This window comes from Neovison vison, chromosome 11 (assembly GCF_020171115.1).
Source record: "Neovison vison isolate M4711 chromosome 11, ASM_NN_V1, whole genome shotgun sequence".
Lineage (NCBI taxonomy): Eukaryota > Metazoa > Chordata > Mammalia > Carnivora > Mustelidae > Neogale > Neogale vison.
The window spans coordinates 128752503-128772557 of NC_058101.1; the positions used below are offsets into that span (position 1 = coordinate 128752503).

The window sequence follows — 20055 nt, forward strand, 5'->3', positions numbered from 1 at the left end:
ATTCTATTTAATTATAAGATGATCATTTTTCTTTGACCTTCAGATTTAAGAACTTCTGATGGCATCATAAAGAAACCTCTTGCCCCATCCTCTAGAGCTGCAGCGTCCAGGAGAGCTGCACACGTAACCACCAGCTACATGAAGCTACGTGTGGCTACTGAGCACTTGAAAGTGGCTAGTCCAAATTGAGATGTGCTGCACGTGTAAGAAACATACCCCAGATTTCAAAGACAATAAAGACAAAGGAACAAAATATCTATTAATAATTTTGTACTGATTACATATTAAAATGTTAATATATAGAATATATTGAGTTAAATAAAATGTATTCTCAAAATTAACTTTACCTGTTTCTTTTTACTTCTTTTCATGTGGCTACTAGAAAATGTTCAATTTCATGTGTGGCTTACTTTGTACTCCTATTAGACATTCCTGTTTTAAAGTCAAAGTCTGTTCAGAATCAACCATGATTAAAACTGTTATCTTTCTGGCAGTGGCTGGTGTTAGCAGCCTTTGCTGTCACACCAAACCCTAGTGGCTGACTTACATCTGTTACACAACAGCTATATCTGTCTGGCTAAAGTCTGTCCTTTCTCATCTTCTGCATCACACGGTCATGAGACCAGTCTTCTTTATTTGTCTTCTTTTGATGTTATCAATTGCTCAGAAATTGATATCAACTTTTTTTTAATATTTTATTTATTTATTTGACAGACAGAGATCACAAAGTTGGCAGAGAGGTGGGCAGAGAGAGAGGAGGAAGCAGGTTCCCCGCTGAGCAGAGAGCCCGAGGCGGGGCTCAATCCCAGGACCCTGGGACCATGACCCGAGCTGAAGGCAGAGGCTTTAATCTGCTGAGCCACCCAGGAGCCCCGAAATTGATATCAACTTTTAATCCTACTTTTAGTTATCTAGTCAACCTAATGTCTGACACCCAGCAGCTGATTACCCCATAACTTTATGATACCATTTCTTCTTATATTTTGGGCTAGATCCATCCAGAACCACCATTTGCACGTTTGCACACACTTGTCTTCAAAGTGAAATGTTGCCTCTATTACTCTCTGTCAGCCCATGACCCTCTCTGCCTTCCACACTCACTACCCAAATATTCTTCCCTAAAGAAGCTCCCCTAGTTGACTCCACCTAGTTCTCTCTATCTTCCTTGGTGCCCTCTTATACCTTCTTTACTACCTTATGTTCAATGGCACCAATTTACATTCACTGAGAAATTTGGTAAAATTAAATTTTAGGTAAATCATATGTATATGCATTGCATGCTAAATTACAAGTTTTTTTTTTTTTAAGCAGAGTATGATGTTTCATAAAACGACAGCACTATAGTTAATCTAAAAGATCAACTATTGGGGTAACCGACTGGCTGTCAGTAGAACATGTGACTCTGGATCTCGGGGTTGTGAGTTCAAGCCCCACTTTGGGTGCAGAGATTACTTAAAAAGTTAAAAAAAAAAAAGTAAAATTAAACAAATAATTAAAAGATCAACTATTTATTTCACAAGTGAAACAACTGAGGACCAGAGTCATTTAAGTGACTTATCAGAGGTTACATGTGTAATCAGTGGCAAAATTGGGACTGAAATTGCCTGCCCATCTTCTACTGGTACTACTGGAACAAGCCTCCTTTACTTTTCTAATCTACTTTTCCTTCCAGCATGTCGGAGATGCCCCTCGCATAAATCAGGTGTCTCAGGTGGGCCATGTAGAGGCATCAGCGGCAGACGGGTAGGATAGTGTGTTCAAGAGAACACTGGGATTGTGAAGTTAGGGCTAAGAGCATTAAATCTCCTTCAGGGTCGACCCCCATGGAGTCAGTACAAGCGGAATTGTAGGCAACTGAGCCAGGGTTAGAGGCAAGGCTTCTCCGGCAGCAGAGGAGCTGATGTTCAAGCTGGGATCCTAAAGCAACTGAAGGCGATCACAGCTGAGCAAGCGCAATGCGCATGTGCGGAAGAAAGCAGGAACCTGCAGGCGCAGGGAGCCCACAGTCTGTTGTAAATGAAACAGCAACTTCAGTTTCGAGATCCCATCCACTGGCTCAATCAACAGACGACGTTTTCCCTTTAATACTGTTGGTATTGAACCACATAGGCTCATTCCAGATAGAATGAGCCTGAAACTTGAATGTCGTTGATTACAATAGTTTGGGGGAATTAAGTAAGGCAAGGTTAATAGGAGTAGGTTCTGTACATAGTTTTCATCTAACAAAAGCCAGCTACTGATATTCTGCATAAGATCATGATCAATGGATAGTTAAAAAGATGGATACAGATAACCCTGTCCTCACCATCCTCACATTATCAACTTTACAGAGGATTGTTCAAGTCTGTTGCATACCTATTATATATCCCTCAAAGGCAATACATGAATCCAAATGGGACTTGGTTGACTATCTGCTAACTGACATAATAGCTTCTGATCACTTCCATCTAGGGTGAAATGGTTTAGGGTGAAATTCTGTATAAAATGTCTTTTGAAATACCTGTAGCTATTCATGGTTCTGTCTCAGTGCCTATTTTGCCTGATATCATTCTCCAGAAGTCATTTCATTTCAGAATTGTGCAATTAATGCTAAATCGAGATGGCTAAAATTGTCTTGGTATGACTTGGAGATGATGAATATCTCAAGAGTGTTGCCTGACTGACAGCTGTCAGTCAGGAATGGATCCATAGGATGAACAATTTGAGTATATGCATTTTAGCCCTGGGATTGTACTTATTCTTAATTCATGAGTTGTTTACTATTGCCTGAATATCTCTACACCATGAGTCTTTGACTGAGATTTTACCAACCTCTTTCAGTTAGACTTTCCCAGGTCTGCAATCAAACATTCAAAGGCTGTTTCCAGGATTGGAAATGATGATAGCAAATAGGCTGGGACGTGTAGACAAAAAGCCCTTAAGTGTCATGATCTAATTTTAAAATATGATGCTGAAGAATGTACTAGTGTATTTCAGTGAATGGAAACACCACAGATGAGAAACTTGAATCTATATAGTGTACACAGATTGAAGATGCTTGTCTAGGTCAACTCATTAGGTTGTCCCAAGAAGTAATTTTCAAATGGAAAGTTTTGTTATTATTCAGAGAGCCTAAGTAAGATTTTTCGAAGAGATTCCAAGGTAAGAAAGGGTGTTAACTATTAGCCTGAGTCAGCACCAAATCTAATGTGGAAAACCATGAAGTACTCAGCCAAAGAGAGGCAATGACGTCACAGAGTCTACCAGGCCCCTAGTATATGTTTTATAATTGAACAATATAAAGAGGAAGAGAAGGCTAGAAACATACACCATCTGTGTGCATTTAAAACACTGTAATGTATGTCCTCAACCTGCAGAACAACAAAATGAGGAAACACATTTTTATTAAATTTTAAATGAGAAGAATTCTATTGTAATTATTTAGTAAAAATCAATACTCAAATATTGTCCAGGCCAAGTCTTTTGCTATGGTGCAGTTGTTGTCCACCAGGAGCAAGTTTGCCCCCCAGGGGACATTTAACTATGTTTAGTGACATATTTAATTGTCCTAACTAGGGAGTGCTATTGACATCTAGTGGGTAGAGGCCAGGGATGCTGCTAAATATTCTACCAATGCAAAAGACAGCATCTCACAATGAAGAATTTTCTGGCCCAAAATACCAATACTGCCTGCTGCAGTGTGTGGTAGAGGCACTCTATGTTCACTCCTGGGTTTTCCACCAATATACCTACATGAGATTCTTATTCCAGATTCACTGTCTTGGCTTAAAATAAGAAAGAAGTGATATTCTTTTAAAAAAAAAAAGAAGAAGAAGAAGAAGAAGAAGTCTGAAATTGCTCCTTCAGGGAAATAACTATTTCAGCAACAGGTAACATAGTCTCAGTGAAATGAGAAGTTATTTTGAAGTTTTGCATGGATAATCTGAGATTAAAGATACAATAGATGTATATTTTGTTGAAGACTACTTCCTGGCAATTGGCCTACTGATTGTATATGTCTGCAATAATCAGCTCAGGCAAAATGCTCAAAGCTAACAAAATAACCTCAGGATTACTTTGAAAACTCAGTGTCAAGAGTCAGTGTCAAGAGCTAAACTTTATGCTGGACAATTCTCAAAGCAAGTTCCTCGGCTTTACAGTTCAGAAGCTGCCTATGGGTTCCCATTCAGCTATTGCCCTTGATATGTCTCTCAGAATCCTTTTAGGAAACACTATTTCTAAAATAAATAAAAGGGGCGCCTGGGTGGCTCAGTGGGTTAAAGCCTCTGCCAGCGGCTCAGGTCATGATCCCAGGGTCCTGGAGACCGCATCGGGCTCTCTGCTCACCTGCTTCCTCCTCTCTCTCTGCCTGCCTCTCTGCCTACTTGTGATCTCTGCCTGTCAAATAAAATAAATAAAAAATCATTAACCACTTAAAACAGTTCAAATATTATTACAAAGAATAAGCACCTAATAAACACTTAATGAGAATTAAATGAGTGTTCAAATTCAGTTAACCATAAACATTTCTACTAAAATAACAACGTCTGTATTAAATAAATCTACTGACATACAAATGACTTGTAAAGTTCAGTACCTTTTTTTTTTTTTTTTTTCCTTTCGTGGTATTAATTACCTCTACAGGAAAAAAGAAAAGTAGTGTTAATATAAACCTTGAGCCACGATTTAGAAACAGGCTTCTTTTTTTTTCTTTTTTTTTTTTTCAATTATTTATTTATTTGACAGACAGAGATCGCAAGTAGGCAGAGAAGTAGGCAGAGAGAGGGGGAAGCAGGCTCCCTTCTGAACAGAAAGCCCAATGCAGGGGTAGATCCCAGGACTCTGAGATCATGATCTGAGCCGAAGGCGAGGCTTAATCCACTGAGCCACCCAGGCACCCCTAAAAATAGGCTTCTTATGTTGAAGTCGATGATATAGAGATATGTAATTTAAATAGATTCTACAGGTAGAGTGATTAGAAGGCATTAACCTCACAAGACAATTTCTCCCAGCAAGGTGCTGTACAGTTGTTTTAAAAATAAATTATTACACACTGCAAAATAAGAATGACATAGCCTGGTTAAAAGAGAAAGCATTGCATGGAAATGTTCTTTACATTTGCCAGCTTTTTTTTCTCTGCTGATTAAAGTCATCATCATATGAATGGCTGCCATTCAGTAATCACCTATTGTGTACTAGAACCAGACATTCAGTTTGCACAGGGCTGGACATCACTGCCACCTTGCTGAATAGATATTTTCCCCCAGAAAACCAAAGCTCAGCCAAGACAGGCACCTACACAACTAACAATTTGAATCAGACTATGATTCAAACCCAGGAAGGCTTTATTCCACAACCAATGACCTATCGTGGTCTCCACTTGTAGTAAAACTCACGAGCTCAAGAAAATTTAAGATTTGTTTTTTATTCCTTTGTATTTATTCTTTATACAACATCCTATCATTCCAGTGCCTAAACTCAGATCACAAAAGATTGCTATAGCTACATTTTAATTCTTGCCTTATAGTTAATTCCACAATGGCATTTTGCCCCGTGTACTTCTGTTTTTTTCCCAGTCCCAAGTCACTGAGGGAAAAAATTTTTTTTTTCGTTTGTAATATATCTCTTGGTTTCTTTCTAGTTGTGTGACTGATCAGCTCAGACATTTGTCAGTTCACACACACCGTCATTTGTAGACTGTTGCCGGACATAGAAAAAAAGATGTTTAGAGTCAACAAGAAGAGCTTGTATGTTCTCTGTCTGAAACTTTTGCTCACTGCTCAGCTTTGTCTGTGTTCACGCTGGGGTGTGTGTGTCTGCTGTGGCAGGGCGGAGGGGGGTAGTGGGGGGGTGTAAAGAAGGATACTAAGACTTTTAGAGAAGGAGGGTGGGAGGAGAGATTCTGAGAAACAGAAAGGAAGAAAGAAAAGAATAGGGAATGGAAAGAGAGGGAGAGGAAATGAGAGAGGAAGGAGGGAGGACTGCTTTGTAGCTGCTAAGATTGCAGACAGAAATAGCACACAACCACCGTGAGCTGTGTGCGACTCAGAGACCAAGACCAAATTGTACTCACTTTTATTAATCAGTTGCTCACAAAGAAGGAAATGACATCTGGTCCTGTCTTCTTCTACATCTTAATTTTGGGTAAATACTGTAAGTATGCTCACTACTTAATTTTATATACCTTAATAATATTGTATGAACTAATCACAATTACAAATGTTTATTACTTACATTTATGCTTTTAATATAAAACTATTTTTTTCTGATAAAATTGTAATCTTACTTCAGAATTATTCTTAAGTCATTTCTGGTATTTATATTGGAAACTGGAATATATTGGCAGAGGCAGTAATTAAGCAAGATTAATATGACATACAAACCTATGCTTCATAACAACCAATTTGTTTAAGCAACAATTATTTTATAAATAATTTGATACTATTTCAAGAGAAGTAGTCTTTTAAGAGATTGTGTTCAAGTAAGATGCCCATGTGAAATATCTGGTAAAGTCTACATTTATTCTGGTGTATGTGTAGTTTTAATACTTCGTGGTCCCAGTCTTTGTGATTTGATATCATAGGTGTGCCTTCTAACTGAGAAATGCATTCATAAAACTCCTTTTTTATTTAAAAAAGATCTTTCACGTTTCCTTGAAAGAAAAGCACAAAGCAATGAAAAGCACAGACCAGGAGCCCAAATGGGCATTTTTTGTTAAAATGACAATTCTTGCTCTCTCTTTGTTTGCTATAGTTTACTTTTCAGGAAAAAAAAAATGTAAATCAAGAGAGTCATTTTGCATTGAACCTTACTTAAATGGTATTATGTAAGTAGAAATAAAATGTTTATATTTCCTAGATAATCACTGATGAGAAATCCAAAGCATATCAAGAAGGAAAACTTTCTGTGGATCTGTAATACCTTCTGATGCTGGAAGGAATTAAGCTTTAACAAATTAGAATTCACATGCATATTTACATCCCTCGATCTCTTAAAAGTTTGCAGAAGTCGGTTTTCACTAAGATAGTCTATTGACAATGCCTCCAAGTAATTTCCCTCCGAACTCTCCCAGTTCTGATGCCCATGTCCTGCATCAAAGTGACTTTTCTTTTTTTCCTCTCCTCCCTTGACCTCCAGTATGCTTTACTTTAATGGTCAAATGGGAGAGACAGCTTCAAAACCAAGGCAACAATTCAGAATCCTGAAGAAACATTCTAGCTCCTAGCTTTCTCTGCCTCTAATCTTGGTAACTATGATTTCATTTTTCATTCCAGTTTTATTTAGAAATAATTGACATACATCACTGGAGAAGTTTAAGTCAAAAAGAATGATGGTTTGATTTATATATATTGTGAAATGATTATACAACAGGCTCAGCTAACATCTGTCTTCTTATATGGATACAATATAAAGCAAAAGAGAAAAGAATAAAGGGGAGCAAATTGTTTCCTTGTGATCAGAACTCAGGATTTACTCTCTTGACACCTGTCCTGTACATCAATCACACTGAAGTGGTGGCTGTCATCATCTTGTTGGACATGACATCCTTACCACTTACTTCTCTTGTAGCTGGAAGCTTGTATCTTTTGACGACCTTCCTTCACTTCTGCCAGCCTCCACCCCTCCCCCATTATTTCTGGTAACCACAAGTGTTATCTTTTTTTTCCATGAATTTATTTTGAGACTTTCCTTTTTTTTTTTTTAAGGCTCCACATATAAGTGAGATCATACAGTATTTGCCTTTCACTGTCTGCCTTATTTCACTAAGCATAATGCCTTCAAGGTCCCTCCGTGTGTCGTAAATACTAGAATTTTCTGGTTTTTATCAGTGAATAATATCCCATAGTGTTTGTGTATACACACACACATATGTATATGTATATATTCTTATATATATGCCCCCACCTCTTTATTCCCTCAACCATAAGGGAATAAAGGATGGACATGTAGGTTGTTTCCATGTCTTGACTATTGTAAATAATGCTGCTATGAATACCAGGGTGCATATTAACAAGTGCATCATATTAACGAGTTAGGGTTTTCATTACCTTTAGATATATTTCCAGAAGTGCAGTTGCTGTATCATGTAATAGTTCTATTCTTAATTTTTTGAGGATACTTCCATAGTGGCTATGCCAGTTTGCAATTCCACCAACAGCGTCCAGGGATTCCCTTTTCTCCACATCCATGCCAGCTTTCTTATCTCTGTCCTCTTAATGACAGCCATTCCAAAATGTATGAGGTGGTATCTCATTGTGGTTTTGATTCACATTTTCCTAGCATAGGACTAGTGATGTTGAGCATCTTTTCATGTACCTATTGGCCCTCCATATGTCTTCTTTGGAGAAATATCTATTCAGGTCCTTTGCCCATTTTTTAATTGGGTTATTTGGCTTCTTGCTGTTGAGCTATGTGAGTTCTTGTTATGTTTTGAATATTAAGTCCGGGTCAGATATACAATTTGCAAATCTTTTTCCCATTCTGGATGTTTTCTTCTCATTTTGTTGATGGTTCTCTTTGCTGTGCAGAAGCTTGTTAGTTTGGTGTAGTTCTACTTGTTTCTCTTTCATTGTGTTGTTTGTGCTTCAGGTGCCATACCCAAAAAATCACTACCAAAATCCATACCCAAAAGCTTTGTTTCTATGTTTTCTCCTAGACGTTTCATGGTTTCAGTTCCTACATTTAAGACCCATTACCCATTTTCCTAAGTAGAGCCAAAAGCCCAATTGTAAACCATCACTAAAAATTGAATGTTTCTCATTACAATCCAAGCATTTAAGCTACTGGAGTTTTTAATATTTGTAGCCAAAACACTCATAAATCAATAACATTATTTTGTTCCCTATTCCATTTCAATGAAATAAATAGGTTAAATAAGCCAAAGGAATACTTCCAAGTTAAGCATTCTAATATGGAAAATGGAATTCTAATATGAGGAATTCAAGGATATGTAATAGGTGCTCATGGCAGGTTAAAAAGCAACTTTAGCTAATGTGTTACTAGCCAATTCAGCTGAGTAAAAGAAAGTTCCCTGTTTACATATTCTCTTTTGTTAAAAAAAATTACTTTCATGAACAGAAAACAAAAAGTAAATGATAATGATGATGATGTCAAAACCTTCCAACTTTTTAAAATTCAAGTTATCTTGTGATTCAAAAAAATTTTTTTGATATTGTAGTGTGAGTGAGTACTTAAAGGGTCCAATTTCTCATCCTTCCACACCATCTGCAAAAGATAAAGGTACAAACATCTGATGCAGAGTTTGGCAAGCAGGATTCCTGGCTATAGGGTGTCAAAGGAGTGGGGAGGGTAGAAGGGCATTTGGCAGGAACCTCCAATTAACAACCCACACCCATAATTCACTTCCTACTTTATCTCACCATTCAACTCCACCAAGAGAGGATTTTCTATGCCCAAAGCAAAAGAAGTCAACAACTATGTAGGGACAAATCTTAAATCTCTGTAACTACCATATGTTGGTTATTGTTTGTTTGTGTGTTTTTTAATCCACTCTCCTATTGCCTGAGAAAGGCTATGGGATCTCCTAGAAGACTGCTGGCTCAAGGTGCTTCGGAGCACCCCCGTGTATTGGTCCTAAGATTTGCAGCAATGACTTACCCTCGCGAACCTTAGTTTGTAAAATTGCAATAAAATTTTTCACCCTACCCACACCCCAGAGCCCTTATGTTTGCTTCTTTCTTACATAAATTACCTCCTTGAATCCTTAGAGCAACTCTATTATGTAGAATGAAACACACAACAAAGGCAAGACCCAAGGACATTCAGTACCTTGTCACAAGATTCAGGCTCATAAATAATAACAAGACTTGAGATTTGAATGCTTTTAAAGTCTATACTCTTTCCACTAGACCATGAACACTCTGAGAGATCGTGTGTGTAAAGACAAAAGCAATTATTAGTTATCTTTTCAACCAAAAATACTTATTGAATGCCAGTTACCTTAATAAGAATGAGACTTAAGGGTGACTACACTATGAACCCTGCTCTGAAGGGGAGAATGGAGAAGATAGAAAGTTAATCTAGGATTACCAGTGAGACAAGGGCAAAAACCTATGTGTACACAGGTTGGGGCAACATTAAGATTTAGAAAAGGTATTTTTTCACCCTTGAGAATTTATAATTCTCCAAAAATTCCTCTGTCTGTAGTCTAGTTAGCTATATTGTGCCGGTGTTGATTTATTGGTTTTGATAATGTACTGTGGTTATGTAATATTTTACCGTTAGGGGAAGTTGGGTAAAGAGTACATAGGACCTCTCTGTGCTATTTTTGCAACTTCTTGGGAGTCTATAATATTTCAAAATTAAGAGTTAAAAAACAATCCCCAGGAAGAATTGTATCTGAAATCCTTATCAGCAAATGCTTTACTTATTACCTAAATAGTATCATTCAATAAAAACAATCATTTTACTTAATACTTCAGAGAGACAGGGAACCAGTGAGGAACTAGGAACCAGAAGAAGCCCAAACATAAACTTGATCCACTGCAGTGTTTGCCAAGAACTGATCCAGCAGGGAAAGTCCTCACTTTTAGATTCCAAGTGGATATTCACAAGACCATCTGGGCTTCTTCTTAGGTCTTACAAAGTTATATCTTCTAGCAATTTTTCTCTAACCATTAAGAAGGAGAAAGGAAGAGGTTTTCCCAGAACAGACGATCAGGATATGAAAAAAGAGAATACTGACCTATTTACCCACCTCCAAAAGATGAGAGAATAAACTCTCCAATATGCAGACTACAGAATTATCTATTATTCCATTCAATATTTTTGAAGGTTACTAATACTTTTTTTATTGTTCTTTCTTTGAGTTTGGAATCATATTTTTAAATTTTAAATAGAAAATTAACAAGTCTGTGCAAATACATCATCATCATCTACATAAAGGGAAACAAAGTACTGCATTTGTGAACAAATAGTTTTCCAAACATAATTTCACATATGAGGACAAACTTGTTAAATTGAAATGTGCTTGGAATTGGGTGTTCTATTTAGGTGGGTTTTTTTTAATTTTTTGTTTTGTCTGAAAAATTATAAACATTTATACCATTTTGATTTCAAGTACTATGATTGTGGTTATAATTGTAGTTGCTATATTTACCATTTAGTGAGAGTTTTCCATGGACCATGAACTATGTACTAAGTGCTTTATAAACATTATCTGATTTTATGCCCATAAAAGCCTGAAGAGATATTCTCATTTTGCAAAAGAGGAAACAGAAAATGAGAAATACTGAGTAGCACGCCTGGGATCATTCCCTAGTAATTGTTGCAAAAGAGATTGCATTCCAAGCCTATCTCCTTGAAAAGCCTGTGTTAGTAAAACATGATTCGGTTCTAATATTTTCTAATAGTATGATATCTTAGAATTAAACAGTCCTTTAAAAATTGATCTATTGGGGAGGGTATGTGCTATGGTAAGTGCTGTGAAGTGTGTAAACCTGGCGATTCACAGACATGTACCCCTGGAGCTAATAATATATTACATGTTTATAAAAAAAAAAAAAACTTAAAAAAAATTTTTAGAAAAAAGATTGTCTGATCTAACTCACTGGCCTTGAGACAAGTTAACTATATCCCCATGTTAGAGATTAAACAATAAAGAAATATTGACCAGTCCAAAATCACAAAACTGGTATATCGAAACAAAAACAGAGTTGCACATTGGGGAGGCTATGTACTATGGTGAGTGCTGTAAAGTGTGTTAACCTGGCGATTCACAGACCTGTATTCCTGGGGCTAATAATACATTATATGTTAATAAAAAAATTAAAAAATTTTTGGGGTGCCTTGGTGGCTCAATGGGTTAAGCCTCTGCCTTCGACTCAGGTCATGATCTCAGGGTCCTGAGATCGAGCCCCGCATGGGGCTCTCTACTCAGCAGGGAGCCTGCTTCTCCCCTCTCTCTCTGCCTGACTCTCTGCCTACTTGTGATCTCTCTCTGTCAAATAGATAAATAAAATCTTTAAAAAAAAAAAAAAGTACCAATAAATATTTACTCAATTCCTAAGTTAGCCTACCTCTCCATCCTCCTGGATATATTCTCCCCTCCTTATCCCCACAACTCCAGCAACTCTATTTCTTGTCCTGCACATAAGGATCAGGTACTTTCTTATCCTCTTCAATTTTATATATTTTCACCCATTACTCTGATCAGAACTACCAAAAGCTTTTTCCTTCTTTGGAGATAAACAGGAATCAACAAGTCATCGATATTTTAAATTTGGCTTTTATTGTCTATCACAGTAATGCCAAAAGCCAAGTTAAGAAGAAAGAAAAAAAAAAAAAGTATCAAGTGAGATCTCCTGTTACTCATGTTAGAAATTGCTATTTTCTGAGGGGCGCCTGGCTGGCTCATTGAGTTAAGCATCTGACTCTTGATTTCAGCTCAGGTCATGATCTCAGGGTTGTGAGATCAAGCCTCATGTGGGGCTCCATGCTGGTCGTTGAGCCTGCTTATTTAAGATTCTCTCTCCTGCTCTTTTTTCCACCTCCCCACGACTCCTCTCCCTGGTGCATACATTCTTTCAAAAGAAGAAAGAAACAGTTGTATTTTATAATAATTTGACTGTTTGATTTTTTTTTTTGCTAAGTTATTCATTTTATAATTATTTCAGTATTACCTAAATTAACTAGAGTCACCTTATTTCTTAAATCTTCTATAATAACAAATATATCTTTTTTTAAGTAATCAGTACTCTCAAAAAAAAAAAAAAAAACCCTCTGAGAATTAGTCTTTGTGAGGACTCTCAGGGATTTTGCACCTGCTGCTGTACAACATGTGGAGTCCTTGCTTCTGGCAATTGTCCCAGCTCCTCTCTCCACCCTCTGTCTCCATCATTCCTCCTCAATTTCCCCTCAATATTGTCCCTGGAACTAAAGTTCTCCTTCCATAGTGCAGAACAACACAGTTCTCTGGCCTCAGCTCCTGTCTCCAAACTCAACTCCAGGTCCATCTCTAGTCAACACGCTCAGTTGAACAAAATGCCCCCCCATATGGTCAGCTACAAAAAAGGACAGCAGATAATCTTATAAGTTCTTTAGCAGTAAGATTCACCCTTCTTAAAAGGCAGCTAAAGAGTTAAAATATTTATTTTGTTTTTATTGAAGAACTTAATATGCATTTGAACTGAGAGGTTGTACAATTGCATGAGCTAATTCATTAAAACATCTAATTATGTTGCTGTCCCTTAACCATCATTTCTCTTAACTAAAATACTTAGAGAAAAATACTCTGTTCTGTTTCCAGCATCTGAGTCTCCAGTGAATCGCTATCTAGTTAGTTTCATCTTATGTCTCTCAAATTCTTTTTTTTTTTTTAAAGATTTTATTTACTTATTTGACAGAGATCACAAGTAGGCAGAGAGGCAGAGAGAGAGAGAGGAGGAAGCAGGCTCCCTGCTGAGCAGAGAGCCCGATGCAGGGCTCGATCCCAGAACCCTGGGATCATGACCTGAGCCGAAGGCAGAGGCTTTAACCCACTGAGCCACCCAGGCGCCCCTCAAATTCTTTTTTAATTGAAGTTTCATATAATTAGGCTTTCGAGTTCAAGAGAAAGTCAAAGTTTCTAGAGTAGCAAGTTCTCATTCTTTTTTTTTTTTAAGACTTTATTTACTTATCTGACACACAGAGATCACAAGTAGGCAGAGAGGCAGGCAGAGAGAGGGAGGGAAGCAGGCTCCTCGCTAAGCAGAGAGCCTGATGCGAGGCTCGATCCCAGGACCCTGAGATCATGACCTGAGCGGAAGGCAGAGGCTTAACGCACTGAGCCAAGTGCCCCACAAGTACCCATTCTTTACATACAAAGACACTGAAGTCATATAGCTATGTTCCCTTTTGTTGCCTGGGGTATTATTCTTTACTCACCATTACCATATGGTTTCACTTACTTGTGGAGCATAAGGAAGAACACGGAGGACATGGGGAGATGGAGAGGAGAAGTGAGATGGGGGAAATCAGAGGGGGAGACGAACTATGAAAGACTGTGGACTCTGAGAAATTAACTGAGGGTTTTGGAAGTGAGGGGGGTGGGGGGTGGGGGGTTGGTTGAACCTGGTGGTGGGTATTAAGGAGGGTACATGTTGCATGGAGCACTGGGTATGGTGCATAAACAATAAATTTCATAAAAATGAAAAGAAATAAAATTAAAAAATTTAAAAATAAAAAGTAAATTTTTAAAAATGGGCCTCCAAATTTCATATGTAGGACAAGAAGGGCAGGAAATATGAGAGGCGTAGAACATCACCTTAAAGTAGAGAGAAACTACGCTGAGGTTATTAAAATAAATTACTTATCCACCAATATCCTGGCCTCCAAGACTAAGACTTTGCCAGTACACTGAGCTTAATATAATCATTATTCAGTTCCCTGCCTAGAGATAAACCTCTTAAATCGTTCTCACAACCAGGTAGAGAATGGGCAGGGAGAGAAGAGTCTGATCACATCTCTCCAAGTCCATGCCTGCAGTCAGACCCTAAGGAACTTCTATGACAGCGGCTTTTATCAATCTCGGAGTAGATTAAGATCCAGCAGATGCTTTCATTATCTGTATTCCCTCTCCAGTCCATGCTCCCATGTTCTTCCTCAGACAACTAAATTGGTTTTAAATATTTATTTACTTATTTTAGAGAGAGCAAGAGAGCAAAAGCATGGGGAAGGGCAGAGGGAGAGGAAGAGAAGAAGACTCCCCACTGAGAGTGGAACCCAACTCATGGTTTGATCTCCAACCTGCGATCATGACCTGAAACCATGAGTCAGACGTTTGGCCGACTGAGTCACCTAGCACCCCACAACTAAATTGTCTTTAAAAATACAGGCCCAGGGCACCTGGGTGGCTCAGTGGGTTAAGCCTCTGCCTTCAGCTCAGGTCATGGTCTCCCGGTCCTGGGATAGAGTCCCGCATCAGCCTCTCTGCTCAGCAGGGAGCCTGCTTCACCCTCTCTCTGCCTGCCTCTCTGCCTACTTGTGATCTCTGTCTGTCAAACAAATAAATAAAATCTTAAGAAAAAAGAAAAAAGATACAGTCCTTTCCATTGTATGCCGCGTAGATACTAAATCTGGCCCTTGGAGCCGTGCCTCTAAGATGCGGGAACCGGAGGATTGCTATGCAGGCGTCCACTGAAGCTGTGGTGGGAGAAATTTTGTCAACTCTTCAGGAGTAATTTATAAACTATTAGAATCTTCCAGACATTTCTAGTTTCCAGACAGATGCTTTCTTTTCTCTAGGTACACCCAAATAACTTGGACATCAAATACCTATAATACCTATAAACTTAACCTCTTCCATCCCCTCTCCCCCAACAAAAAAGAATACCGTGACTTCTGACTTCTATCTTCCTGCCTGTGCTGAGGTGCCGGAGAGGGCAGATACAGTTGAGACCATGTTCATGTTGAACAGTCACCCTAAATTTCTTTCTTCATCTCTCACCCCACCTCAGCACACACAATTTCCTGAGATGGAATAACATGTTTTCCGACTTCACAGAGATTGAAAGAACACTTAGAGAAGCAATGAGAGGCATCTTCACTGTTGTGGGAAGCTACCCAAAGGCATTAGCAATTTATGATTTTGTAGCAAATAAATCCGACACTGGTAGTAAGCTACCCGCTACCATGCCAGTCTGATATCCTCTTTATCCTGTGGGGTGAGAAGATCTTTGCATTGAGATGAAGTGGGTATATGAAAATTGAATGCGTCTCCCTGGCCTTTCCTACTTCCCTCAGGCTTTGATCCTGCTGTGTGTTCACTTTCTCCTCCTTTTCATCTCTGTCACCTATAGTCCACTTAGTGCCAACTGGAATCAGCAGCATTTCCTTGCCTGGCCTCCAAGATGCCCAGATATTGCTTTCCTATTCTAATCTACCACTTCCTCTTCCCCCCCTCACCACCACCTGATTTCTCCTTTTTTCGTCTCTATTCCTCAGCCGCACCAACCTCTTGACGTAACACACACCAAGAGAAACTCCAGCCTCTTGGTCCCCAATCTTGCAACCTGAATTCTTATTTCTGCCTACCTCTAATCCTTGAGATCCCCTCCTCATGAGTTAGGAGGTTCATAGAGGATAGTTTCCTATTAAACACACTTTCTGCAGGTAACATATGCCCCCATTTTGCAGTTACCTGCTCTCAGGGACTTTATGGCTAATATTTGCCTCATTCAGTAAGGCCGTTCCAACATCTAATCCTCACAGCGTAAGGAAGCTATCACCCTGCGGGTTCCTCTAGGTGAAGCCATTCAAACAAATAAATCTTACTTTACAGATTTGAAATTGAAATGTTAGCAAAACATGCTGTTGGACACAAAGTGACAAATTTTGAACAAAATTTATAAATGTACATGCCTGGATCTCCTGAGAGACATCCCATAAGCTACCGCACAAAGCTGTTTTGAAAGCTTGTATCCAGGTTTCATGACGCAGGTATAAATTAATGAAAATAACTGATAACTGATTACATTCTCAGGTGCATCAGGCACCAGCTTCTGAGAACACAATTGGTGCTGCCGTGACGTCCACCCAGGGAACCTCTGGTCCTTGTCTTTCCTCTCCAGCCTCTTCTCTCCTCCAGCTCACCCTCGGCCTTCTGATATTTTAATAGGCTTTCCCAGAGCGGGCTAGAAATATTTGACTCATTTTCAATAGTCTAGAAGATATGCCATTTTTGCTTTCCTAGTTGTGGCTGATTTGTTGGAAACTGCAAAACTGCTTCTTGGTTTATAAATGTTTCTCCTTTCTCACCCATTTCCAGCTTAGACAAGAAGACGTCATCATTCATGCTTTCTGTTAGATTCTCTTAACCTTCACTTAACCTCCCCCTTTGTGTTAAAATCAAGAGAAGTGACTAGTTTAGCTAAGTTAAATTTAGATTTTTATTTCTCCCCTTCTGCCTGTAACCCTCGCCTTGATCTTGAAAGCTCCCTGGAAAGAAGGATTGTTTTTGTTTGTTGAAATTCAATAACTTTTCTCAGCAACTGAACATTCATCCCCAGAGTTGACCTGAAATAATATAGCAAATCATTTGTCCATCCAATCCATTTTAATGGGGAAAAAAATCTATACAAATCTTTTTGTAGTGCTGCTGGCTCTTGGCATCTCTTTCAAAGTTTCTATGTTGGTAATATATAGCGGGTTCAATATTATTCTCATGGTCCATTATAGTCATTACCTGGGAGGAGCTGCACAAAGGAATTAAATAGACCTATTCCCTTCCCTCTAGGAGTTCACAATCTATGACAGCTTTAATGTCTGTCTTATAAGATAGATCCAAATAGGCACACGCTAGAATTATTAACTTAAAGATGTGAAGAGATAGGTCAAGACCAAACATTTTGTCATGATTAAATCCCCTTGACATTTTGCCTTTGGTTCAGCTCTAATGAATACCTGAATAGATAACTAAGGAATGAATGTGGTACTGATCAAGAAAAATGGAACTTAACAAAGTGTGTCATGAAGGAGTCCAAGGAAGAATGATGCTACGTCGCATGAAATAAAAATAAGGGGTGTTTGCAGACCGAGAGTAAGTGCTGAGAGAGAAGAGAATTCAGGGAAATCTCCCAGCAGTCCATGATGGAGAGGCAGCAGAAGGAACAAGCCGAGGCAGGATGTGTTGGTGATGGTGTTAGTGTAACCTTTATAAAGCTGTTATATGTGATCCAGTGTCGGAATGGGTTCACATTTAATGAAGCTCATATAGAACAAGGCATTCACCTTTACTCATGCCTCTGAAAAGATTTAAAGAATCATCTAGGCATGTACATTTAAAGACATCCATCCCGGAGTCTTATTGAAGTAGCATGTAATCTCTTCTCTAGATTTCTCTTCCTCCAGATTTCTCTCTTTGATGCAAGACCATGTAGACCCCTCCTGCCTCCTTTCCCCTATCACTCAGCCCTCACTCCTGATACAACACGCTCCTCTGCCACACAGACTCTTTGCACACAAAATCCATTTTCTATTCTGACCACTTTTTTTAGGAAAATTCATCTCTCAGTATTGGGGGCTTTTTTTTTGCCCTCAGGAAGTAGAGGGTAGGGGAGGAGTTCAGAGAAGAAAGTTAAAAGGCAATGCCAACATTATTGGTCATGAAATTTAAGGATTCAGGAGACGGTGTAAACTATTACACCTTCTATATTACACATATAGACACACACACAAACACACAGAGTAATAGCTTTGCCCCGCCATTAATATTAAGTATATCAAAACCAGATGGGAAGTATAATATACAAATTTTCATTTTTAAGGCACAGATCTCAGAAGTGCAAAGTTGAAATTTTGTTTCTGTGACTAAACTCAGAGCTCATGACTCCCACAAAAAAAAAAAAGATATACATTTAAATTTGCTAATTCAAAGCAGCTTCGTTTACGAATTGGCAACTTTATCTTTAAAGTACAATCTTAATCCCTTAAGAATTGTTACCCATACCACCCACGCATTTCCTCCTCTGCCCAGTAGCAGGTGGGTTCAGAGGAAGCTTGGAAGGCACTTCCTGCATGGAAGTGGAGGGCAAGTGGAGGGATGAACATCTGCAGCAACTTTGCCAGCTCCATGTGAGGTTTAGCTCCTCTGTCGGGTGTTGGCACCAGCACTCGCCAAAGCGTTCAAACACATCCTTATTCTCCAGCTGGCAGGGCCGGGTAATCCACATGCTTCTCTCCCGGCTATAATGCCTCTCTCCACTGACCATCTGCTCATAGCCAACCTTATCCGGAGAGCATAGGAAACCCTCAAATGGCCTTCTCCTGTCAGAAGCCCAGGGAGATTCAGGGCTGACTCGGCCCCTGTTTTAGCTTACCTCGGACCACAGCTCCCCACGCCCCTCATATCACATAGGACATGTGTCTTCTGCTAGAGACGTGCCCTTTCCTTGTGCTGCAAATTAGGATTTGGGACAAGAATCACCTCTGTTTGGGCAACCCCCCAAGCTCTCTCAGTGATTTCTACCTCCCCTCTTCCCCAAAGGAATTTTAGATTCCAAGCTGACAGGGTGTTTCATGCTCACATCTTGTTCCCACCCAGTTCAAGAAAACAGCTTTGAGAGTATCACACATGGTTACCCACCTCTATAGGTTGGGGAAACATTCAGTTCTCTGAGTCCTTCAGTATTTGGTCTTGACTGTCAAAACCAAGATGGTCACATTCAAAGAAATGAATAAAAAGGAAAAATATGCACTCTCAAGTATCTGGCTTTTGCAGTTCAAAGGCATGACTTTTAAGCTTTGGAATTCAGGCAAGAATTTGACTATTCCAGAAATCTGGGCTCTACCCTCTTTGAGCAATAAAGGACAGTCCAATTGCCTTGTATTAGGGGCAGAAGGTAAAAAACGAATAACTAAGAAAGAAGAATATTTGGATATGTGATAAAAGCATGCAGCATTTGATAAGCAGGAATTATATACACAAAACCATAGTAATTTGAAAAATTAATTATAATGCCATATTTTAGTAAAATAGGAAATCTTTGAGAATTTGCAAAATATTTAATGTCAAATATTTACTTAGATTTCCCAATAATGGTAAGTGGATAAAGTGAATATACATGTTAATTCTCACTTTTGGCAAATTCTAAAGGAAAATCAGATTATTCACAATTTAAATAATGGCAAATAGTGTTATTCACTTTATCAAAGGAATATCTTCATTTGGTGTTTGGTTTTGTTTTGTTTTGTTTTGTTTTGTTTTTAAGTCGCATGAAAATGTACCTATTCTATCTGGATTCTAACCCAAATATTATGACTACATTCTATATTCTTGCTGGTACCATTTCTTCCCACCTTTTCATTCTGTTGTCCAAGCCAGTTCCTCTTACTATACTTACACCTATCTTTTGCACAATTTTTATTTTTAATCTCTTTTCCCTACATTTTACTATATGTTTTCTTTTCCTATTGTTCTAACCAACACTGATCATAATATTATAGATGAAAACACCAAAATATAAAAGTATTATTTGAATTGTGAAAAATCTCCAATCATTGTGTTTACCTATTAACTTTCTTCTAATAGAATGTGTGGAACAGTAGAGTTTGTGCTCAACAGTAGGAAGGAACCAAGAG

At 38.5% G+C, this 20055-nt stretch overlaps 1 protein-coding gene across 3 annotated transcripts in view; it reads left to right on the forward strand.

Moving 5' to 3' along the window:
* Positions 1–5909: 5909 nt before the first annotated feature.
* RXFP1 (relaxin family peptide receptor 1) overlaps positions 5910–20055 on the forward strand; it is a 101540-nt gene continuing 87394 nt past the window's right edge. For 2 of the 3 annotated variants that reach the window (XM_044224716.1, XM_044224717.1), the window contains exon 1: positions 5910–6132. In XM_044224716.1, the coding sequence (XP_044080651.1) occupies positions 6084–6132 (49 nt within the window). In that variant the 5' untranslated portion in view covers positions 5910–6083. The remainder of the gene's footprint in view (positions 6133–20055) is intronic. The other variant, XM_044224715.1, reaches the window with a different exon arrangement.